This window comes from Zootermopsis nevadensis, unplaced genomic scaffold, assembly GCF_977971745.1.
Source record: "Zootermopsis nevadensis isolate Lab colony 2312 unplaced genomic scaffold, Znev_1.0 Znev_ptg000022l, whole genome shotgun sequence".
NCBI lineage: Eukaryota > Metazoa > Arthropoda > Insecta > Blattodea > Termopsidae > Zootermopsis > Zootermopsis nevadensis.
Genome location: NW_028259154.1, coordinates 19391593 through 19418139, shown reverse-complemented (window position 1 = coordinate 19418139; position 26547 = coordinate 19391593). Strand labels below are relative to the sequence as shown.

The 26547-nt window shown below is 39.1% G+C and overlaps 1 protein-coding gene across 7 annotated transcripts in view; it reads right to left on the bottom strand.

Moving 5' to 3' along the window:
- LOC110834283 (protein O-mannosyl-transferase TMTC1-like) overlaps positions 1-26547 on the bottom strand; it is a 191684-nt gene that overhangs the window by 134798 nt on the left and 30339 nt on the right. For all 7 annotated transcript variants that reach the window (XM_087354165.1, XM_087354164.1, XM_087354161.1 and 4 more), the window contains one exon: positions 1328-1417. In XM_087354165.1, coding sequence (XP_087210291.1) covers positions 1328-1364 — 37 coding nt within the window. In that variant the 5' untranslated portion in view covers positions 1365-1417. Of the gene's footprint in view, positions 1-1327; positions 1418-26547 lie in introns of those variants that run through there.

Here is a 26547-nt window from a genome sequence, read left to right as displayed (position 1 = left end):
CTTTTTAGACTTATAACCTATATTTAAATATACGTACGTGTAATGGTTATTGCAGAAATCGGTTGATTTGTATATAGTCTGTATTCTTAAAGTAACGGAGCCAAAGTTACAAAGCATTTTTCCCACACCGTGTGGCTCAACGCGTCGTTGAATCTCCCTAATCGTGAGGCCGCCGGCAGCTCACACGGTATAGAAATTGTTCTTAAATTTTTATATCGGGGTCAGAGTCGGATTCGGTATATTTTTACCGACTTCGACTCCACAGCCATGCACAGGACTACAAGTCAACCCAGAAGACCATAATCTAAAACGTCATTAGTTACTAAACACGAAATAAGTTGTAATTTCAGTTTCGTACGCCTTAATATAATGTGTTAATGCTACACTCTTGCAAGTATATTTTCGATGTCGGTAAAATTTGCTGTGAACCCCGTTATGATAACCAACTATCGAAAAAACTTGTAAAAACATGCCTTCTACACCTGTATTTGCATTCCTAATAGTTACCTTGAAGAACATTATAATTATTGCTGTTTTATTCATACAAATATTTATACTATAACCTTTCTCTGTTTTGAGCCATGCATTTTTCCGATGATATCATGCCATCTACCACATATAATAATAAATTACACCCCATTTTGAACAACCTCTATTATCTTAACAGCTGATTTTCAGCTTCAATTATGTACAACAAAAAGAAGTCCCCAAGTGACGATTAGCATTACTTTTCCACAGTAAAAACAAAATTATAATTTCACCGCCACCTAACCTCGTGTTCTGGCACTTTCAACTCTCTTGCTATCAATTTCAACACGCCTTGTTTTTATACTGTTCTGGTATTACGAGTCCCACGCTAATAAACAGACGCGCATCTAGTCACGAATTTCACCACCTTTTATGAGACCCTAAATTTCATTACTGTTTTCACAATAACCCGCCAACAATTCTTATAAGCAGGTAAACTAATTCAAGCCACATCCTTTTGCCGTACTTTCGGAAGTTCGATTTTTTCCACCATCTACATCTAGGTATTCCAAGTACTCTTTTACCTTCAAACTTCCAATGAAAATGTTGTATACATTTATCATCTCACTCATACGTGCTAGTTCGAAAGAAATTGATGTGTTTCATTGATATATCCTGGCAGTTTATGAAACTGATATGGTCTCGGAAAATGTAGATACTAATTTGTCAGACATACCTTTTATTATTTATTTATCTGACTCTCGAATACGAAGCAGGGGTGCTAACCACTCGACCAGGACAATGGGTGTCAGACACGATACCTCTATGTTAATAACAATTATTACGATCATGTACTTACCTGCGGGCACGTTCTTTGGTGGTCTGTGACGAATCATTTAAACGTTGGTCGCCTGGCTAGTGTATTCGATCATCGAGAAACGACGATCAGCTGAAATGAAACCACCAAATTTATACGCCTTGCATGTTTAGGCTAATCTATAAGCCCCTGTATATTATTTAGTTATAAAGGACTTGTACGGATTATTAAATAAATTTGTCTCTTTATTCAGACCAAGGCCAGGTGTGATCTACGACTGTGAGCGACGATGTTATTGGATAATATTTAAAAAGTTTTAAAATAGCAACCGTAAAATACGAAAAGTTAAATACAATTAGAGCATGGTGCAAGTCACTTTTCATATCATGGCAATTTTTTTTCTCCCTTTAACCTATGAAGCATCCAGTGTTAAGAAAATACTACACATCTTATGGGCAGCTCCTTTTAATATTATCAATTGCTGAATTCAGAAACATCCAGTGATAAGACCTGTTTTGCCTTCTCCTACACACAAACTCGAAGCAACCAGACATGCTACGGTTCAACCAATACTTGTATTTTTCTTCTTTCCTTCCTCCATCTTTATTTATCAATCTTTCTGTATCTCACTGTACCACACAAACCGCTGTAAGCAGCAATCGTCCTGAAGTCCCATAAAACACGGTGAAATGGAATGGAACGATGCCCGGGGTTCAAACCAATGGCTTTAGACTACAACTCCGCTCGCGTTATCTCCCAGTTTCCACGTACGTAACCGCAGAACATAACTTTTTTCTTGTGAAATTTTACGTGAGTGTGCAGTTGTGAGGGGACTTTGAGGGCAGAAGCAGCCCCAGTCACGCGAAGATTTGCAAGAACGTGAAGTCCACTGGCACGCGGACATTCCCTTAGAAAGCAGGACACAAAATAAATCAAAGTAAATATTTCTTCCCGTAAATATTCTATGGTTTATAGGTCCTTATTTCGTGAAGTAGCGCAACTTTCAAGTCTATTATAAAACAGACTATAAATAGAGGAATATATCATTCTTGTCTCAGTTTATTAAATAACTGGCACTAAAAATTTCACAAATAACTGCATTCTGGTTTATTTTGTTGTTATTACTATTTTCGCACCATATTACAGGGCATGCCCATGAGCCACGAGTCAAACCTTGACCCCTAGGCTAATTACATACAGATTTTCCTCGAGATGTCTGCTGCTCCCAGAATGTCACACTTTCGTAGTTCCACGCTAGAGTCAAAAATATCATCTAAATCGTTTTTAAGTCATCGGGATAAGCTTTCAGCTATGTTAGTTACTATCAGCATCGCTTTCACTTCTACATTCCACAAGCGATGTATTTATTAATCAGTTGCAAGGTTTAAACCTTTTCACCAGTTCCAATCTCCAAGTTAGTCGAATTGATCCTTCCAACTGTACAATGGTCGACCTTCTTCCATTAGGGTGGTAGTCAGGTTCCGAGGAAAAATATTAATATTATCACACGGCCTATTATTGTTGTAATTATTAAAAGTTTATAGATTTCTTGCAATACACGACACCACAACGCAGAAGTCGCAAAGTTTTAGTTTTATACATTGAATTTGTAATCTAAACAGAAATGTGATTATTTATATGTAATAAATTATTCTGAATCACAAAATTCAAGAGTCCAGTCCATTACAACTGAAGATGAATAAGACTTATAAATAATGGGTCTGTCGCAGTGGATCCAACTGTGATTTGAAAAACATTTTTACCTCTAAAATACGCATTTTCTATGTTGCAAAGTAACATGATCGATCCTGTACAGTCCACAGTACATCAACTGTTCGTAACTGACCGCTCAGTCAAACTCTGTTTAATTAAAGCGCGCTGTACAGACAAAATACACTGTGAAAACGTGTGTAAAGTTGTTACATACTTCAATTCATACAGAACAACACAGTTCCCTGAACATAAAGAGAATAACAGGACGGTCTTTCAAGAAATTTAATTTAAAGCGCCATACTTATTGCATTCATACAGAGAATGGTTTTGTTATTTCTATTTGTTACGTCAGTGGAAATATTAGTTCGCCTCACCGTCACCACTGGTGATGACATAATTTCCCATTTTCCTCTCTCTCGCGTCAGACAGACGTGGGAATCCCAAGACTGCATTTTCTCGTATGAAATACGAAGCGAACTGGTTCAGGTTTGTTACATTGTTATATTAAAATTGGGGCTTTTGTTATTTGAGGAGACGAAAGAACATAGAACGGGGGTTGTTCCTATTTGCAAGAAGGCACAAGGGAAACTATACGTGATGACAAAAGGGAACAGACAAGATGATGGAAATAAAAGAAGTGGAAGTGTATGTCCACTGCAGCATTTTACAGAATGAAATCTTCTGCTGTAAATTGTTCTCGTTTATACAGCTTAAATACTGTTTCGACCTCATTTTAAACGCAAGACAGCGAAACACATCTCGGGCAGGGTTACAAAAGTTCGTTGCATAACTCAATAAGGGCGAGTTAATGGAGGCCGGTGGGAAGAGTACAAATAGCCCGTTTGTACCAATCATACTGCGACATTTGAGAGCAAATTCTGCTATAGAACCAGTAGACATGAGCAGCACTGAACAGATATATCGATTAACGCGCTAGGTGCAATCCTGAAGAAAAAACCGCGTAAACTGAAATCTCATAAATCGTAACCTTATTCAGTTTGCAAAATGCGGGTGGATATTTCATTGCTAAATTATGACAGTAATTTTTTGGGGTTCTTAAATCGAAATAATATTGTAAAGCGTGACACGTCTCTGAACTTGTATGATACCAAATAAGTTTTCATTAAGATATTTCTTTGCTGCAACACTTGTTATAGAACATACACTGCAGATCTAATTGCAGTGATCAATTATTATAAGAACTGGGTGTTAACGATTCCTTAATAATGATATTAACAAGTTATTAGGAAGCGCCCATTGATAAAGACGCTGGTCGTCCTTAACTGCACATCTGAGAATTACGTATTTCCCAGATGCGTTCTCCACACATTCTTAAGTCTGAGAGTCTATTTATTTATAATATAGAACTTTAATTATTTTGACGACAAAAGTCAACATGGCAGTCGTGGATTTATTGTTCTATCCCCCTCGGGGCCCTTGTCTTTCTGGGGTTTTACTTCTCCTGCACTAGAATCGCAGAACACGTCAATCTAGAAATATGCAGGCTACATGGGCTTGCAGCTGAAATGGCAGCAGATAAATTTAGTTATTCTGCATTATAAAACGGACAGTTTAGTTGCCTCAGAGTTGTCCTTCGTTGGAAAATAAATTTCCACATGAGCGGAGTGGAGAGGAACATTATTAAAGCTACATTTCCTATTCCTTCCTATTCTTTCGAATATAATTCTAGTCCCTATGTTACGCTCACTGTTCCTTTCTTTACGGTATTATTTTATAGTGCAGTGGTAAAACTCGCTTCCGAACTCTCACAGTCCTTATCATTCAGAAGTGGATTTATGTTCTGGAAAACGACTGGGTTGCTTATTTAAAATTTCATTCCAAATAAGACCCTGAATTAGGCCTATATATTACTATTATACTTCTTGAAAGTATAATTTCTACAATTGATGACCTCGTGCAAAGACAGAAACTCAGAATAGAAAAAGTTATCAGATATGAATGGAATATAAAAACAGATGTGATATTTTTTTCATCATACAAGAAAATAAAAATCACCAAAAATAGATTTATAATGCTTGGCCTTTCCAAGAGGACACTTATTAAAAATAAATAACACCATATAGCTTAGAACAGAAAAAAAACCTTTCACAAAAATAACACATTCATCTCCCTTAAATTTTTCATTATAAATACAATCAAGATATTTCGGAGAGACACAAAAGGAGAATATCATATGACTTAAACTGCACTAGCCATAAGAAGTAGGTGTATAGTTAACACAGGAAAAGATAGTTAGATTTACACGACGACGTTAAGCAGGATCTTAAACCAAATTATTGCTAGAAGGAGATGAGAAATAAGGACGACAGTCTAGCATGATGCGTGATTTTTAATGACTGAAATCAGTGATAAATTCTGTGTGAAGTATTCTGTGTGGCACATATAAAGATGTACCAAAAATATGTACACAAAATGCTACGTATGTAATGGATGTGTGCATGCATCTCCTTCGTGGCAAACTGTGAGTTTAATCTTGTTTCTTACTGATATTACGAATGAGTTCAAGACCTTAGTGAAGACGAGAGCATTAGTGATTTACGTGGAATAACACAGATGAATAAGACTGGTAAAAACATAATGACAATAATTAAAGAAACCGAACCGATATTATTGTTCTACATAAAGTAACTTAACGTGCAGCGGTTACTTCCTCAACCATAGGCAGAAACTGACAGTTTTACAGCCCGCCGTAAAAATAATCATAAAACCTGACACTCACCTAACTCTGGAAACGATGCCACACATTCACTAAAAATTACGACTGCCAACATAAACAGATATTGGCTCGTATTTCGTCAAACGCGCTTCGTGTATTTCACAAGTGTCGTTACAAAACCAAAACAGCAGCTTCTGAAAACCGGAGAACAGATCACTCTCTACAGCTTTCCATGTGACAGTCCAAACTCCGTAAGGAAAGTTTAAAACACACGTGTATAACTGTTCAGAAGTTATTTCCTAACCTCAGAGGCTACGTTGCTGAAAAGGCAAACGCGGAAAATTGAGGGTAACGGAAAACACAGCTACTATCACTCATAAAAGAATGAATTCCCTGTTCACTCACAAGAATAAGAAACACGTAATTGCACGTATGTAAGATTTGAGGTTTTCACAGCGGTGAGTATGAAGATTTCTGTCTTCTGGGTTGTTACCCGGATGACGGAGGCAGTATGACCTCATAAACGTTGGTTAACATCGACCATACTACACAGCGCAACAACCCCGAAGACAGAAATCTTCATACTCATCGCCCTGATGATGGAGACAGTATGACCTCTGAAACGTTGGTTAACATCGACCAGACTACACAGCGCAACAACCCAGAAGACAGAAATCTTCATACTCATCGCCCTGATGATGGAGGCAGTATGACCTCTGAAACGTTGGTTAACATCGACCAGACTACACAGCGCAACAACCCAGAAGACAGAAATCTTCATACTCATCGCCCTGATGACGGAGGCAGTATGACCTCTGAAACGTTGGCAAACATCTACCAGACTACACAGCGCAACAACCCAGAAGACAGAAATCTTCATACTCATCGCCCTGATGATGGAGACAGTATGACCTCTGAAACGTTGGTTAACATCGACCAGACTACACAGCGCAACAACCCAGAAGACAGAAATCTTCATACTCATCGCCCTGATGATGGAGGCAGTATGACCTCTGAAACGTTGGTTAACATCGACCAGACTACACAGCGCAACAACCCAGAAGACAGAAATCTTCATACTCATCGCCCTGATGACGGAGGCAGTATGACCTCTGAAACGTTGGCAAACATCTACCAGACTACACAGCGCAACAACCCAGAAGACAGAAATCTTCATACTCATCGCCCTGATGATGGAGGCAGTATGACCTCTGAAACGTTGGTTAACATCGACCAGACTACACAGCGCAACAACCCAGAAGACAGAAATCTTCATACTCATCGCCCTGATGACGGAGGCAGTATGACCTCTGAAACGTTGGTTAACATCGACCAGACTACACAGCGCAACAACCCCGACGACAGAAATCTTCGCGTAATTACACGTTTAAAATTGATTAGATACATGAAAGTCGCTACACACTGATAATTTTTGAGTTAGAAAACTGTGTGAGTGTGGCATTACAGTTCACTGATATTCTTGTGTGGAAGCCACCGATATTTACCGCGTGTACACAGACTAAAGGAACCGGGTACATAGGATCAAAAGTCCTGGTAGTAAAAAGTGGATACAAATTGCACTGCTGATACTGAAATCCGCTGTTGTCAAGAAACAGCGTTGTTGGATCCTATCTCAGTGACTCGTCGCCTTCTGCGAAGTTGCCTAAACTGTGCGAAAACACTAAAAGGAAAATTTTAATTTAAACCCTTTAAAGTTTAGTTTAAACACTTCAGGTCTAACAGAACATAAACCAGATGTTATTAAATAATACCGACAAGGCAGTCGTCCGAATCCAGAGATGCAAACGACACTAGAGCGATTCAAAAAAAAAAAGACTCCAGATATTTTGTGTGCTCATACGTCTTAATTTAAAACATACAAAATGATAATTACACGAAAACTGTACTCAGATTTCTGCTTATTTACGATAAGTAATTGCAGGAATTTGTATATTAAAATGTTTACAAAGTCAAAATCTGCATTCAAGGAAGCTGAATGCGTAAGCAAATCACTATATCTTGTAAAAGTTTATGTTCTTCATTTCGCCTTACAAAGATAAACTGAAGCAAATGAATGGCAATAGTAACTATAGGTTCTTCATTAAATTTTAATAACATGAAATTAATTTTGACTCCCAAAATAATTCGTCAAAGAAGATGTTGATGATCTCCCTCGTAATTTTCAAACTGTCCTGATGTTACCTTATACTGTAATTTTTACGTCAGCGTGCTTACAATAGACAAACTCACTAGTTATAAATAAAGCCTTTCTTTTCCGAGTACTGTTATCTGGTAACTGTGGTTTATTTGAAACTCCGGCCTTTGTGTCTGTTCATTAATTACCCCTCCAACAGTCAGTCTTACTACAGTTTCTCGTGTAGTCACGTGACATGTACAACACGACAGCAGTCAACCTTAAGGTCCTAGTTTGACACTAGCAGGTCTTATCGCAAATTGCACAAGGCAATGCTCAAGTACTGTGCTAACAGGTAGCGTGCTCAAAAGCTTATTGTTAGCTATAAAGCATTGTGAGTTCATAAATGCACGTATGTTTCAGGATCAGAAATGGGGAGTAACAGATTATTTGCTCCAAGTTCTTGATGCAGTAATGGCATATGTACTGCTCCTCCGAGTCATCTTCTATTTTTCCAATATGCCTTCCGTATAACCCATTCATGGAACAGTCTTCTTGAGAAGCCAATAGTATTCTCATCTATTCAAGAAATTCTCCACATTCTATGAACCTCGAAGGTTCATTACTGTGTTCACAAAAGCCCGTAAACTGTCATTATTCTCAGGCAGATAAATCCAATCCACACCTTCCACCGCTATGTCCCCAGCATAAATTCTAATATTATTTAACATCTATCTATTTTTCACCTCCTAAATGCGCGCTACGTGCCCAACCCATCTCATCCTCCTGGACTTGGCAACCTAATAATATTTGGTGAAGAGTAAAAATTATGGAGATCCTCATAGTACAGTTTCCTCTAGCCTCCTGTCACTTCATTCCTCTTTGGCCCGAATATTCTCCTCACTACCCTGCTCTCAAACACCCTCATTCGATGTTCTTCCCTTAATGTGAAAGACCACATTTCAAATGCATATAAAACACAGTCAAAATTATAGCTCCATATATTCTGATCTTTACATTTTTAGATAGCAGACAGAAGACAACAGATTTCAGAAATACGCTGTAGCAAAGTATTCTCAGAATTTCATCTGTCCGGTTTGTTATCGTCATTCCAAGGATTTGTTGACCACATTGCTTCAGCACTCGTCTGACATCTCCCCGAAACACGTGTCTTTAAGACCGTATATCCAACTGGTTTATTCATGATGACAGTTATTTCATTTGATCCTTCAAACACTCTCATGAGGAACACACATTCAGAATGAGAAAGCCCTAGTACAAGATGAGCTTGTTTATAGAGAGATTCCTGGAAGTCTTGTGTTCGCATTCCAATATTCCTCTAGTGACATATGCACTACCCTTCTTCATTCTTTGTCATGCAGAACACACAATTTTCCCATTTCAACGCCAATAATGGACAGACAAAATGTAGGGGCCTCTTTCAGAATCGATAATTTACTTCACGAGTTGTATATTGACATTCAAACGGGTGTCTCGCTTCACAGTTCCGTTTAAAGTTTTCGGCTAACCCTTTAAAACAGTCGTAACTATGAAAGTTACTGCATCAAGTACAGCTCCGTGTCTGACCCCATGGTCACAGTCCTTCAGCTGGATAAAAACATCCTCGCTATTTATAGAGACTAAAGTCCATTACTGAGTTCGTGAGAGCCAGCCACTATACTCCATCCTGAGCCATTACACACCTTGTAAAGCTCATGTAACCAGAATATTCAGAGCCTCAATAGCGTTTGGTATGACAGACTCATAGACGGCATCAGATATGAAGCCCCATTAATGAAAATTGTATGAGGGTTAAGTCAGGCGACACTGGAGGCCATGCGATTTCATCCCTACGACTAATCCATTTTTCTGATACACGTTTGTAAAAGTATTTTGATTACTAACCCATCGTTTTGAAAAGCATCAAACGCAAGAAGTGCTTAATGCATGTAACAACAGTTTTTTGCGTTCATAATTTTAATAAACGCTACGTAAGAGTAGTTGGATGCGATAGGTAAGTTCACAGTTGTCATGTTTTGCACATTCCGGTCTTCAGCGCTGGGCACCTGAACGGCATTCCTTGGAAATCGAATTCTTCCAGATCCTGCTCCTCACCCGTCACTGTCTCTCCCTTCAGTTGTCCTTTCTATGTCTTCCCGCAGAAAATTGTTTTTCATTTGTTTCCTTCCCCAGTGCAAGCGCCTCCTCTGACGCTGTTTTCCAGCGCGCGTTGTCTCTTGAGTAACTGTTCTTAGTTTTCTGTTTACATCGATTTTATATCGCCTTTAACACACAACATTTGTTCACTCTTCTCCGTGATATTCATGATATTTAATAACTCCCCACACTAGTTGACTACTCAGCTAATTCAGGTGGGGGAGGGCAGCTGACACATCACATTTTACTGGTGTCCTATCACCAGCTGCAGAGCGGGCGACCCTCTCACGTGGTGTTTGCATTGTGTTCTCATGAAAGGCGAACAGAAGAGCCATCTGCACCTAACAACGAGCCTCCATGAAACAGGAGAGGAATACCCGATTTCAGCAAAATGTGGCAATAAAGCCTGTGTTAATCACGATTATACTAAATGCGAGGGCTGCTCCTTTGTGCATTATTTCCGTCCTCGTTAATTCCAAAATTCCTTCCAGTGGCGGCTTGTAATTTCACTTGCAAAACCTGGGCATAGATGGTAGATAACACTAAAAGTATCGTTCTCCGTGTTCCAGGGTCAGTGAGCCCGTCAATGTCTGTCTGTCTATCTATCGCAGTTTTCCTACGAGGCACGCAACCCAAATAACCAGATTCATTGTTGTGTAACAACTGTGGCCATGGGTTCCTTGCCGGAACACACGGTTACCCGACAATTGGAACCGAGGCCTTTATTGAAACACATTTTTGGGCAACAATGTCCTCGGATGACGGCAATGCAACAGTGACATAAGCGATGTGGCGTTAAGAAGACCTTTATAAAGCCAGTGTACTCCAAAGCGTGCACCTTCCTAACCCTGTCTTAAAAAGGCTGAGTCTACGATTATCTGTTATTTCCGTCATTCCTAATTCTGTTCACAACATTTTAAGCAAAAGTGCATTCGCACCTTACGGGTTTTCCCTGTTATTTAAGTAAGCACCACGCTATGCAGACGAATGGGCGAATGGAGATAGAGACCCACGCATTCTTAACCTTGCCACTACATACAGGTGAGTGTTAATCCTGTATCCACTGTTAAATGGGCCCCAGAGGAGTCTGGGCACAGTGGCAAAGAGGATATGAAGGAACACGAGTCCACCAGCTGATCACTTTGGTCTACACACGGCCGCCACATAGAAACATGCTGATGCAAACCCGCGTATGTAAGACGCAGGGCAAGCAATGCATTGCCCAGCTAGTAGAAACGTGTACTGACAGTGACTACTATCTTCAGCACACAAAATAATGGCTTATGAAACCATCTACTCCATGCACTTCAATTTTATTTTGATAGCATCAGAGAATTGAATGGAAGATCCAATTTCCATTTCGGACGTTCATTTTGCTACTCCTGTGTTATACACGTGCCTGTGATGGAAATGAATGTTGATATTGGTCTCAGTATTGCATCGTTCCACGAGACTGTGAAATCTGTTATCTCAGAATTCGCTTACAGGTAATTTTATAACCTCTTGAGTAGGGTGAGTAACTCACTCTCCTATGTGGATAAATTCAAATAAAAGACCCATCACCGACTCTTCCATATTCACCCTTCCGTATTTAATGACGATGCGGGTGACTGGTTCCTGTCACCGAGTCTTCGTCAGCGCATGCAGTAACAGCCGCTCAACTGCTACAGAAATTCACCGACTTCATGGAATCCGAAGGTCCACTGCCGTTTGCACGAGGACCTGTCACTAGTCCCTAAACTGAACCGGGTGAATCCAACACGCAATCCTACCATCTACTTCTAGGTCGTCAGAGCGGTGTCTTCCTGAAGTTTGTATGCATTCCTCCTATGCGTGCTACATACCCCTCATGTCGTTCTGTAGACGTCCAGAAGGTCCCTAGCTGTCTAGCCCTTGTCGACTGTCCGCGTCCTAGTTATTCCACAACCTGAGAAAGCATCGCTCCATGGCGACATGACAAGCGAAAGCAATGAATACGAAACCAGTTAATTAAATTAATCTCTGTTTATTCTGAAGAATCAAACGGAGCATAAACACTGTCGAAAATATTCCCGGCAAGTAACTCGTCTACTCATAGTGCCCACTGTTCTATAAAGTTAAACATCCTGGTTTATCTACTGATAGGTAAGCAAATATCAGCTTCTCAACGAGGAGTTCCGTTTGAGCTGGCAATGGAGGAGTACTAGTGGTAGAGTTATTTTGGTAGCACAGAAATTGTTTAAAATGTTTTGTTTAGAAGTGTTTCTAATTTATGTTCTCACGGTATCTGAAAAACTGAATTGTGGTTAAGAATATGTATTTTTTCTTGAATCGGTTTTATTGATAACTTGTTCGTAAACATATATACGTCACTGCCATGTGTCTCGACAATCGAGCACAACTGTGTGGAACATCACGCATGATACAGTGTAGGGAGATTTGTTTCCGTGTTACGAACCCAGGACCGTAACATGGAGTTGCGGCTGATAAACCGAACCAGCTTAACATTCTAAAGCTCTTCAGTGTGATTTTTTACACTCTGGACGATACTGTTATTATTACTAGGTGTAATGTAGCAAATAGTTTTAGTGCAATTAGAGACCGTAACACAGGCATTAGCATGCAGTTAGCAAACAAGCGGTTTCTGGCTCAACAGGGCGTCCAAACCAAACATGGTGTGCAGATTATCATTCAATCAGCAAACAATAATTGTAACTGATCAGAAAATAGTCACACAAGCGTATTAATTATTGCTACCATTCTGTTCAGAATCAGTACTCCCCATCTCCCACATATAAAGGTAAGGATTAAATGTACAGAACAATTTGTTGCTTCTTGTTTTGAATGGGTGTCTCGCCCCAAGGAATAAAATATCGATTGCGGATTCTTTGTATTAAATTCAGGTTGTATGAGAACAGATTCTAGGGACAAACACTTTCAGTACCTGGATGTGAGGGTGACAACTCACAAGACCTGAGGTACGTAACTACATCTCATGGCCTTCGATGCACAAATAATGGTTTTGTTGCTGAAAGTCTGGGGTCCCTAGAAAGAGGACCACTCTACATACATTCATTCTGAAACACCACCATGAACAAGTTGGGATTTAAGGTTCTCACGGCGAAGAATATGAATATGGCTGTCTTCTGGTAAACTGAGTCTTGTAGCCTGGGTAGATATTAGCCGACATTTAAAAGGAGTTTATACAAGCCTTCAACTATCTCACTAAAGATAAATCCAGTAGGCACCTTTGAAAGTCGGTCAATATCTATCAGATTACAGAATATCCCAGATAATTCCTGTCTTCACCGTAGACAACTTGAATAGACGTAATATTATCAAGCATGAATTTATACATTTGCCCCCGTTTAGTAATGTAACAAACTCTGTGAATTTCAGACTCCAAATAAAGGGATAAACTATAACGAAGGCAGAAAACCAAATACACATTGCGTTAGAACGTTTTAAAATATATCGATAGTGACAAGTCACTTCAATTTGCCCCATCAGCCTAACACAGATCAGCACTTCAGTCTAAAGCCACATCACAGTTGTATTCCGGGTTACTACCGATAAAACATATGTATTTTTTTGTGGATGTGAATAAATTTTACCCCCTTCGTGGAATTTAGCACTGCTAACATCAACGTGAGCTACACTTGATGCAATTTTATTGGCTTCATAACTGTCACAAGGCAACATTTTCTCGTTTAAATAATGGGACACATATTCAGTGACAGATTACGTACATTGGTACACGGAGTTGCTTATGCCTGACGCGGTGCAGCGCTGTATTTTGGCCAGTGTTTGTATTTACGTGCCCCAATCATTAATCTAATAATGACAGATACATTGAGCTGGAGTGTGGTCTGCCTTTGCCACCTAGCAGCCACTGAACGCCGCAGTCGAGTATCAGACCCTTCTACTTCGTATTCGAGAGATCCCGGGTTCAAAACTCGGTCCTAAACTTCGGGATTTTATTTAGAAACACGCCAATCCTTTAAAACCTAAGAACTTAAAAATAATATTTTTTTAGAAAAATTTAGTTACGTACTTAAAAGAAACACAACGTCTCCGTTAGAAAAATTAATTGGTTAACTCTGTTTAAGGAAATAATCGCTGTTTATTCTGAGAATTACGCGAAACCCATAATGCAATGTGTGTGCAAAATGTGGAATTGCTGATAAAGCAGGTGCTCTGAAGAGTTAAGTTGTGACATACTGCACAGAGAGAAATTTCATTTATCAGTGACAAGGAAATAGCGACACTGCATAGGGCAGAGTTGAGGAGCGTAATACAGGACACAATTTGTTAACTCAAGACAGCAATTCAATGTCCATCGAGCTGTTAATTCAGACAAATTGACGTTTATGAACTTTATTATGTTACAACTCTCCCCCTTCGTATAATCTCCGTGTACGAAACAGATGCACTCCTAAACCATCATCGGTAGCTCTATAGAATGGTTACTCAAAGAACTCGCTTGTGGCTTAATACTCAACCCATAGACAAATACTGCAAGTGTGAAAATTTCTACCAAGGAAAGAGATTTAGTCTGCTGTATTGTCGATTATACCCATTATTATCCCGGATTTCTCTTCATCCTTTGAAACCGGAACTTCTCTAAATAATATTTTAAAAATTCACTCCGTACCGCAAAGAAAACACAACACTTTACCATTACGAAGATCAACTTGTTAACGTTGTTTAAGGAAATAATTCCTGTCTACACTGAAAATCATACGAAACACATAAGTACAAAGTTCAGAGGTAATGATTGTTAAAGTGTGTGGGTCATATAGTTACCACGGATTTAAATTGTTAAAGTGTTCCGAAATATTAGTATTCTTATGTACTGCATGTAAATACCGGTTATCCATTAATCTTCTACATACAGCTTTACTCTCATAAGCTGTACAAACAATAACAGATACTTTTTTACCAATTAAGTGAAATGTTAATGTTAGTGCACTAAATAACTAATATCACAAATCATGGTCCTTCTTGGAAATCTTATATACGCTCATCTAGTGAAGAAATGTAAATGAGTTTAAGGGTTAACACAACATCGGATATGCATCGGCCATTGACAGTAAGATATAAAACAAGGTTCTCGATTTTCTTTGTTCATGCTGAAATATATTCTGTTGAAACCGGATGAAAGAAACAAGAGATACACAGATATGTTTCCTCCCCAGTTTGACTTCTGTCTGCATCTTCATTCCATACATTACCCACAATACTTTAGTTCCTCTTTTCTCTTTCAAATTCGCCCTAGCTTCAGGCTATATTGTATGCAGTTATGTAAGCAATACGTGGAAGAATGGCATAAGGGTAAAACTACAGACTACGCAAACGCTAGGTTCAAAAACATTGTCGTAGGACAACCGAAGAATCGAGATTTGAAGTTCACGCTGCTGTGAAGATATAGATGACAGTCTTCTGGGTTATGGCGCCATCTGTACTTGTAGGTAGATACCAACATTTCGGAGGACCATACCACCTCTATTTTCAGAGCTAAAAATTAAGGCAGTTAGTTCATTCGCAACGCTGGTACTAACCTAGAAGTTCATACGGCGTCACAACTCTGACGACCATCGACAAGTTAATAATAATTTATAAACATTTTTAACAAGTAAGGATGCGTGTTCCAGACCTGGAACTGTAAATCGAGGTATAGCCTATTTAACATGAAGTATAACTCGGCGAAAACACTGTATTATATCCTTTTTGCATTGAGCACTGTTACTGTGAAATTCTTTGTATACATGACTGAACCTTGCCGCTGGATCTGAAGTGAAACAAAAAGATTCTTTCGTCTCTTTGTATGTTTCTACCATTCCGGTATTTCTTTTTTCGAAACACTGCGAATGGGGTTGTTACTAACATGAATCGTCTCTTGAGGACAGCCAGAAGTGGGTTTCATGTAAAGCATCGAAAAGAACTTGTCACACCTACATCCCTTATTCTACTTCGACAAGGACAGTACATAAATAATTAGTCTAACTTGACAACTAATGTTATTAAAATTTGCTGGTACACCTAAACAATTTAGTGATCCATTACTGCACATAACATGCACGATACTAAGCCCAACTAGTTGTTCACAAGACCCCGCCACTGACCATATCCTGCGCATTTTCATATTGTAATTCTATCTACGGCTACATCTCCGAAATGGTTTCTTCCTTCAGGGCACTCAACTGCATTTCGTATTTAAATATCACCCACATCATACGAGCTACATATCACATCCACTTTATCTTCATTGATTTTATTATACTAATAGTATTGTAAAAGTACAAATCAGGAAGTTCATTAATAATTTTCTCCAACCTACTATCACATTCTCTCTCTCTCTCTTAGGTTCAAATATCCTCCTTAACACAACGTTCTCAAACACCTTTAGTCAAATTTCGCGCTCATATAAAACATGTAAAATTATAAATATAATATATTTAGTTCTTTAGATATCAGACGGGTAGATAAATTATTCTTAAGTTTCCGAATTACATGTTTTTAAATTAAATTAAATCTGTTATTTTAATATATGTATATCTAACACACGTACTGAATATAATGCGAAGTTTCAGGCTGATGTATTGTTGTGTTTTGTGCTGTTAAGTCGTGAAGAAGTTACGTTGTTAAGAAGTGTCTGATGTCATTGAAGTTCTTTCCTTCTTCAAAAGGCAATTAGCTCAGCTAATCAAGGTATTCCCTGCCTTTTAAGGAAACCTCTTTTCGTCCCTTTCCTGAGCCAGATCAGTCCAAACCACGTACTACATTCCCATTTCCTTAAGGTCACATGTCCAACAGATAGCGGAGCGGTAGATCTCTGGTCCTGTGATCAATAGGAAACTGGTTTGAACCTCGGCTAGACCAATTTATATCGCATTTATATTTTTTCCGTGGATCTCGTCAAACTTCCCAAACAAATCCAGTAATAGCACCCTTGAATTTTAAACGTTTTAAAACAAAGAATGTTCTGGGCCGAACCAAACTTATCACTGCACACACAAACCTGACCAGTCACCTCCATGCAGAATGAGGTTTAAGAATAAAGGGAGATTTGCCTCCACTCATTCACAGGTCCCCAAGGCGTCTTGCTTAGGACAATTTTAAAATCGCGTGCCATAGCCCCATTCTAAAAATCAGTTTGACCTGGCTAGAATTCCAACATCAAACAATTAAGTGGTTTGCATCAGTTTCGCCGCGAAACTGCAGACAGAGAAGGGAATTATGAGATTCTCAAAGGATCCATCTGCAAATATGCCAAAGTCCTCGAATTTCCTGCACTTTCAAGTCCACCTTTTCTTTCCGTACCGTATTTCTGCACTTTGTTTTAATCGTTTGCTTAATGCATGTTATTCCTTGACGTTTTTTATAAACTTATTCCCTTATTCAAGAAGAAAGTTACTATAGAACTTCGCCAGATGTCCTCTTGGTCTTTGTTCTAATGAAATGCGGGCCCATCGTTCACAATACTTTCTCCACACCCTGCCCCCTTGCACCATCAGCAAACTTCAATTCCGCTTTCTTTTGAACATCTCTTTTCTATTTATTTTCTCTTCTCTCACTTGGTTTACACATCGTGTTTTACCTTTTAGATGAATGTTTAGAATCGGTTCCAAAATTGCGTTCAAACGAAGTAGAAGGAAACAGATAAACAGAGAAGAAAGACATATAAAAGGAATCTGTGGCGAAGTAGGAGAAACAGAAACCGGGAAAAAATGGAAATGTCTTTTCTGTTTTCTGAACCACTCGAATTTTCTTTCTTCCTCTCGTCAGCGTATCTATCCCATTATTCCTACCTTTACATCTCCATGTTTATTTTTCCGCATGAATTACTTTCCAGAAGGAAAAGTAGAGTTTCGCTTGCGGTATAATTTCTGTATTGATGTTAACATATACCCACATAGTATTATTTCTATTCGAGTACGTATTGTCGCCAGCCTGATAAAGAATGCATTTCTTCGCCTACTACTACTATTTTCTCTATCAAACTCCATACCCAAAACTTCAAACAAGACAAACCATGTTCGAGACATTCACATGCAAAAGTCTTATGTGTCTTAAACAAAATCTGTATCTGATGACAAATTTTGGATCCAGCAATTTTTGTATTATCCATGGAGTGGAGTTCTTTTTCAGAACCTAAGAGTTACTCAGCCTCATCTTAAGGTTCATTACCATGTTCAAAAAAGCTTGTCATTTCTCTTTGCTTTGAAACAAATTCAGTCCACATCCTCACACTGTATTTTTAAGCAACCATTTTAATAATATCCCCAAAACTACCAAATTCTATAACATGTTGGTATAAGGACAACTAAGATGAGAATTAGTTTGATACCTGATTTCCAAGTCATTCTTAAACTATAAAGTACAGAATAACAAATCTAATGACACTTGTCTAGTATTCAGTCATGTTACGAAATATTTCTTTTCGACCTTGATTAATATCACAGTCCATATAAATGAAAATGGTCTAAATAAAAAGGAAACAAGGGAATTTCTTGTCAATAAAAATAATGGTATAATTCTCTTTCATATTAATATTATACTGGTTTATTTCGTATCTGAACACATAAAATTGCTTTAGTGCTAACTCTAACGGATTCAGAATCTTCAGAAAGTCAAATCAACCCCTAACATAAAAGGACGGAACGGCATAACAAAAACAAAAAGGAAGTGATGAGAAAACAAAAACAAAATATGACTGACAACAACACAATAACGTTTACACAAAATATGTTTATCAAACACTCTGGGAATTTCACGGGTCGCTTACTGTTACACGCCACTTTATACATCTCGGTGACAGAGTTTCTTTCGTTCCAGGAATACAGGAAACGTCTCATTAAAATGTCATCATTTAAAGCATTAAATAAACTAATAAATTACAGTCAAGCTTACAGTTGTCCAACACCCGATTAAACACGTTAAGAATGTTTAATCAAGCGAAACGCATACTGACTTAGTACTGTGAAATTATTCTTGCAGACATATTTCAAGCAACATTGACTGTTTCTTAAATAATTGCCGAAGAGTCTGTGGTAACAGCGTTGCGTCTCTATTATGATAGATACTTCTCATTTTCTGAATTTTATTCCATGCGAAGGGCATTTCGCCATTTTTTTACACTGCCTTTAAGGAACTTCCCTTTTCTTCAGGATGGTCAAGCTTAGTGTTCGAAGATTCCCGGGGTCAATAAATCGCTACCACTGATATCAAAAATAAAGGACAATTTATAATCTATAAATGATAAAGTAGAAGCGAATAATCCAGTTGTTATGAATAATAACCAAAGCATACGCCGGATTTATAAGTAATAGCCAGTTATTAACTGCCAGGGCGGTAATTAAACATATTCGCTGGTAACTACTCGTAATTACAAAATAGTCGTTATTACTTTAACAAAGCGCGAAGTGTGATTGTTCGTGTCACGCTGTCCTTGAAGCTTAAAAGCTATAATTAACTATGGTAAAGAAAAAATTCTTCTACTCTGTGAGCGCTACTACCATTAGGCAGCCTTTAGAAGTATTTCTGATATACGAGGGTCGCTCATTAAGTAATGCCCCACATTTTTTTTCTCAGCCAATAATGAAGATAGAAAAGTGCACTTTTACATGCTTGAGATTTGATGTTTCCCGCGTTCGTGTACGGAGTTTCAAATGATTCCAACCGATAGCGGAGCTGTAGTGAACTGTTAAAATGGCGTCTGTGAACGACTCTCGTTACAAACAACGAGCTGTAATTGAATTCTTTGTTGCTGAAAAAGAAACGGTGGTGAACATTCATAAACGTTTGTGTGCTGTGTATGGAAGCTGTGCAGTCGATAGGAGCACCGTTGGTCGCTGGGCTAAGAGAGTTAAAGCTTCAGGAAGTGAAGAAACCGAGCTCCGTGATCTGCTGCGCTCTGGGCGTCCTGCCACAGCCACCACTCCAGACATGTTGAACCGCGCGGATGCCATTATTCGTGAGGATCGGCGCATCACAACTCGACAATTGGCCCAACAGCTTTCAGTCAGCAATGGAAGTGTAATTGCAATTATCCGGGCTCTTGCATATTCGAAGGTGTGCGCAAGATGGGTTCCACGAAGTCTCACAGCAGACCACAGGATTCAAAGGAAAACGATTTCTTCTGAATTGTTGGAGCGTTTTGATGCTGAGGGAGAGATCTTTCTGTCCCGGATCATTACAGGTGACGAAACCTGGATACACCACTTTGAGCCGGAGACAAAAAGGCAGTCAATGGAGTGGCATCATCCTCTATCACCGAGAAAGAAGAAATTCAAGTCAACTCCCTCCGCCGGAAAAGTCATGATGACTGTCTTTTGGGACAGTGATGGGGGTCATTCTTGTGGATGTGATGCCAAGATGTGCGACCATCAATTCAGACGCGTACATTATGACCCTGGAAACCCTCAAGAAGCCTCACAAGCATCCAGCAGAAATTTTGCTCCTGCATGACAATGCACGCCCTCACACAAGTCCGAGAACCCGGGAAGAAATCACGAAATTTGGTTGAACGGTGCTGCCCCATCCACCCTCCGACTCCATCTCTTTGGGCCACTTAAAGATACTATCCGCGGAACAAGGTTTGAAGATGACGAGAGCGTTATTCAAGCAGTGAGGACATGGCTACGTGCACAGGACAAGAGCTGGTACCGGCAAGGCATGCATACACTTGTTCCACGCTGGCGTAAAACCGTGCAAGTTGATGGGGACTATGTGGAAAAATAGTATGTTTAAAGGAAACATTGATTTATATTGTCACTAAATTTGAGCCATCTTGAATAAATATGTTCTGAGGAAAAAAATGTGGGGCATTACTTAATGAGCGACCCTCGTAGATGATACGAACGGCGAAATAACATGGATGGGAAAGGAATACGGAAAAAACACGGGATAAAACGGAAGTAACAGAGATTCAGGAAATGAATAACGAACGAAAACAGCGTTCACATTAGCCCGCCACTAGCTAAAGAAGAAGTCAGCTGAATTTAGTCCATATACTCACAAAATTCATTTAATACATATTTTAATATTATCCTCCAAATACATCTAGGTCTCATCCTTTCCGGGTTTTTAAATAAAACTGTTAATGCATTACTTATCTCCTCAACGTTCCGTAACCCCCCCCCCCCCCTCAAACCCAATCTCCTCGAAATGTCTCCTCTTAAACTAATAATGAATTCGTAATTCTTAGTTGCGAATGTAATCTTATTTTCGAACAATCTGCAGTCGCGTCTAACAGAATGAAGACGTTGGGAAAGCAAACTTCTATTTGCGTGTGTAGCGTTGCCCAGAGACAGTGTTCTGGCAGAGAACACCAGAAGCCCGATACATACCCACCCTGACTTGCAAGCCTGGAATAACATCGGAGTACAAAGGGACCTCAAAGACACGAGGGTACAACCTGTATTCTCGACTTGAACCTACGCGTAAAAGATTGGGAACCTTAAGGCGTTGAAGCCAGATACCAGAACTGCGAAGAATGTAAAGTGCGTTGAAGGATTTATGTATCCTTAAGGACCCTTTAGAATGAGCAGTATGAAGAAACAAAAAGAGATAACAATAGGTCAACACTTGAAGACATAAAACACAATTTCAATAACAGATTCTAAAACTTTAGAAAGTATCAAGATATTTAATATTTAAATAATTGATTGACTGACTGATCATGGAGAAAAGTCCTCTTAGGAAAGCTTATAATCTTTCAGATAGTCAAGATATTTTACAAAGATATCTCGGCACTTGCATGAAGAGACTGAACAAAACCACGAAAGCCCTACCGGTAACCGATCTTCAGCAACCATTCAAACTCTTCACAAATACGAATCAGGAGTGAAAAGAACGTAGTTGTTCCTGCAGTCTACCTAAGCACCACCTCACGAAACTGGCGGTGGTAAATGTCGACGTTATCTGTGCCACGAGGTAGTGTGGTCAACTTCACGTCCAGGCTTCCATACTCTGCAAATGCCATGGGACTTGGACAATATATTTATTACTTTGATTTCCCATAAACACGCCTTTTGGCCTGCCCGTAGGTGCAATAGTTTCCCTACATCTTATTCAGCCATCATGTGATTACTGTCCATTTATCTCTCCAAAGTAGCAGACAAGAAAAATTTGAAATCTCTGAACGTGAGAAATGGTATCTTTAGAGACTCCGTGTGTTTCTGATGCTGAGTCTGCCCAATCGATTCCTTAACTTACAGCAGTCATGATCCTGGATTTCCTGCCTATTTATTTCCTTCCCTATATACCCCCACGGATAAGGAAGAGGGAAAAACTGCTGTCTTCTTGTCCTTTATTCCTTTCTCACGTTGCATATCAACGACGACACCCTTCCCCTCCTATTCCTTCAGTTCTCCCTCGCGCTCTCTCTGTTTCCATCCCTTAGAATTACCTTTTCTCTGTCGATACATCACCAAAGTAATCTACATGTGTTTCCTCTCGGTTGAACCGAATTTCGCAGCGTCGTACTGGCGGGGTTAAGCTTAAATTAAGTTTCTATTACTGTAACCACAACCACTAATAGCACATTCTTACAGAAAACCTCCGTGATAAGCCGCTTTAACACGTGGTAATCCGTGTGGTAACTATATGTACCACCTCTTTTAATAATGAACAACTTTGCATTTTGTGCACAGACTGTATTAATAGGTTTAGTATAATTTTATCGGAGTAAATAGCTATTATTTCCTTAAACAGAGTTGAGCAACTAGTCTTTGTAATGGACAAGCGTTGTGTTTTTATCTTGGACAAATTATCATATTTTCATATTTTATTCAAAGTAAAGTGCATGTTCTATCTTTAGAACATGCATTTACTTTTAAAAACCCGAATGGGTAACACAGAACACAGTGCACTACAAAATAGAGACCATTTTAGCGCCGAAGTTGAGGCAGTATTTTCCTCCGGATCGACCATTGGACTGTCCACAAATCCACATGACATTACAGCCCAGAAACCAACATCCAAGTCTTCTCCAATCAGGAAACACATGGATCTCAACCCTTAATGAAGGCGCCACAGTGTAATTTTCAGGTTCTACAAATTTTAATATGATCTCCGAATTTGCTCCGGGTTCGATTCCCGGCGGTGCCCGAATTTATAACTTGTGTTGGGCAAGGCCGTGGTCTAGGCAACACGGAGTTTTCCTCCGGGGGCTTCCCCGGTTTCTCCGTGGCATCCCAACAATTACTCCATTCACACACAGAAGAAGACAATGGCAAACCACTTCTGGATCATCTGCCAAGAACGTATATGAACAGGTCCCAGTCCGAGAAAAGGATGGAAGGATCCTGTTCATATGGACCTGTCGTCAGACAGAACACTAAATAAAAAAATAAAATCTAATTCAATCACTTCACGATGGAAAATCTACCTTTACCTTCTACAGCAAGTGTTTTAATACAAGGCTCTTCTTCAGAACCCGGTGAACACAGCCAGTCGGAAACTGGCCAGAAAGAAATTCCTTGCAATATATCTACATTCTGACACATGCACAAGTTTTATGACACTAGAAGGCCTCGCTTTTAGCTCTACTTTGTGTTACTGCACCGCCTGCTGGCGTCATTTCATATGCCACGGAGCGACAGTTGCTGCAGTCCCAAGTCGTGTTCATTCTGCCTTACACACCCGATTAACATATAAATCAAATCGACAATGTACCGATCTTCCCAGTTTGGTAACCATCTACCGTCTAGACTAACACTCAGAAGTCTCGCTACCTTCCTTCCGGTATCAGCACCACCGCCACAGGCGTCACGACGTTATCCTGCCACCAAGACATTCTGTGGAACGTTTCACGATAAGCATGAGGGCATGTGTTTCATAGTAAGTGCTGCAAGTTCTGCACAGTAACTTCACCACAACAAAACTAATTAATCTGACATTATCTATTTTAGTATTTTGTTAAAAATGTTAATGAGTAAGACGAGAACCATTTATAACCCGACGGCCAAGATTCAGATTAAACAGCATGAAATCTATCCCAGGTCTTAGCATGTTGAGAATAGCTGCATTAAAGAAATAAAATCCTGAATGTCACTTTAGAAGAGCAGCTAAATATACATAAATTGTTTCTGTCTAGATTTATAACAGAATGCACAAAACTATAACGTATGGATGTGAAACCTGGTCTCTTTCTTTGAAGGAAAAATTTAAATTAGAAATTTAAAGAAACAAACAAAGGTCAACCGAACGCGGAATTCGGTTTGTTGGCGCTCACGTTTAGTTTTTGGAGGTCCTGGCTAGAAACATCGGCCTGGAAACAAGATAACTTGATATTTTCGTAGTTTTTCCTTCAGAAAATGGGTGGATAGTAGTTCAAATTAAGTCACTATCGATTCCCTTCACATAGCTTTCAATTCATTATTTACTGACAGACACTATTAATTATAAATAAATAATATAAAGTCTTCAGTAGAATATCTGGACCTAAGAAGGGCGAAATAATGAACAACTTGGGACACTACACAGTGAGGAACTTGGATTATAAATGCATAATGTTGCTAGAATACTGAATTCCAGGACACTTAGCGTGCGACTAAGATGTTACAGAAAAAACTGTATAAAAGATTTTGGTGGAAAGACCAGTTGGTAAATGTACACTTGATACACCGAAACGGAGATTAGAAACTTAGATTAGTGTGGATATTATCAAGACAAACTATGCGGATATGCGAATCAGGGGTAGATTAAACTGGCTCAGGATTATGTCCTATGACGAGTTCCTGTATTATCGGCGTTGATCTCGCGGGTTCGTCAACTGTACTGTGAAAACTACGGAAATTCAGTGGAAAATTGCACAGTTTAGCATCTCACGTGCAACTTTGTGAAACTGAGCTGTCTCCAACTGATGGAAGTACGTTAATCACGGCTGTATGGGAAAACAGTTTGGAAACTTTAAATTGCTACCAATTTACCAACATCACATCATGAGTATAATTAACTGAACTGCATAAGTAGCAACACCGCATTCAACAATCTATGAAATAAAATTTGGTACAAAGTTAAGGTATTTCATTTCTACAGCAGTAATTAAATCACTTCGTTAACAAAGCATACAATTAGGATTAAAATTTAAACCATTTCAGACAACGACAGGCTAGAACGCAATAAGCAATTAGCAAAAGAGGGTATGCCATATTGAAATACTTGCCCATAACTTTTATTTGCAAGCTGAAAATCACGCCTCGTAGGTAAAAAGTGCAATATTAAATAAGTGTATACTGAGAATCACATAGCCTACACGACTTGCATAGTTTATTAATTCACTCACGATGACTAGCCAGCTGCTTAGGTTACCTGACTTAAAATAGGTCGGCGATGACCCAAATATTTGGACAAAAGACGTCGCAGCTTACTTTAAACGACTATCCTGGTATTTACGATACACCGTGAAGAAACCGAACAGTCACGAATGCTGACGTACTGTCGTAAAATAGAAGCCACGACCTCCTGACCACAAATCATGAGTTCTGAACAGTACACAGCTGTAATGGTGACATATTTTTATGACAAACTATAATCTAAATGAAAAATAAATTGCCCTCTTTTATGAGTGAGTACAATACGTATGGTAAATACGTACACAGCAATCTAGCCTCTAAAATTATGCAGTTCAAGTAAGTGGACATTCGGTCCCTTTTCCTGATAAGGGTTAAATAATTGTGAGATTAGTATTTATAGTAGAAGTAGAATTGCTAGCAGAGCTCCAGTATAAATACGAGGCTTCCAGGAAACATTTTAACCACCGCTATCTTAGTGGCTGTTTGCCCTAAAGACCCACTGGAATAATATGGCTGGCTTTAAAGCGCCCTCACAGATAACGACTTTTGAATCATTTTTTAACTTCGTTGTCTTGTTTTTAGAAATAGGCTTTAATCGATAGTACGCTTGCAGTAATATAAAACGTCTTGCATGCAGAGTTGGTGGTTGGAATCTACTATCAGCTGTGAGTTCATTTAATGTTTCCTCTCTGCTGATGTTGTCTGCCACAGCAATCTTGTTTAGTATGTTTCTTAAGTGCCAAATGGTGAAGCATGAAGATGACAAATGAGACTGCAGAATGAATGAAACATGCAACTGGGCACAGAATACTGTGTTATTCAACTGACAGTAAATTATGATAAGGCATAAAATACCTGCTTAACGATAACCTTTATAATCTAAAATGATTATGACATACGACTGAACATACAGGAGCAAAGGTTGATTTTTAAAACCGCTAGTAAGTTAAAAGTTAATTTTAATACTCCGCTACTTCAGCGTTCTTTTGTCAAGTTGGGGTCAACACATGTTTTAAAAAACAAATACCAAGTTTTCTGTTACATTTATATTCCGAGTCATCGCACACTCCCCGTCGATTTTCCGTTGGTTTGACAGCATCATGCCATATCGCTTCGCGAGATTTTTCTTGGCTTGGCATTGATATTTTGCATCGGCAACGTGTCGATACGCGTCGCGACCTAATCGTCGGTCCTAGGCTCATCTACGCGAAAGACGTCATCTTGTGTCGACGCCATAACGCCTACCGTCGGATCTTTGGTCGTAGGTTCAAATGAGTCATGTATGTCATCCCGAGGCAGT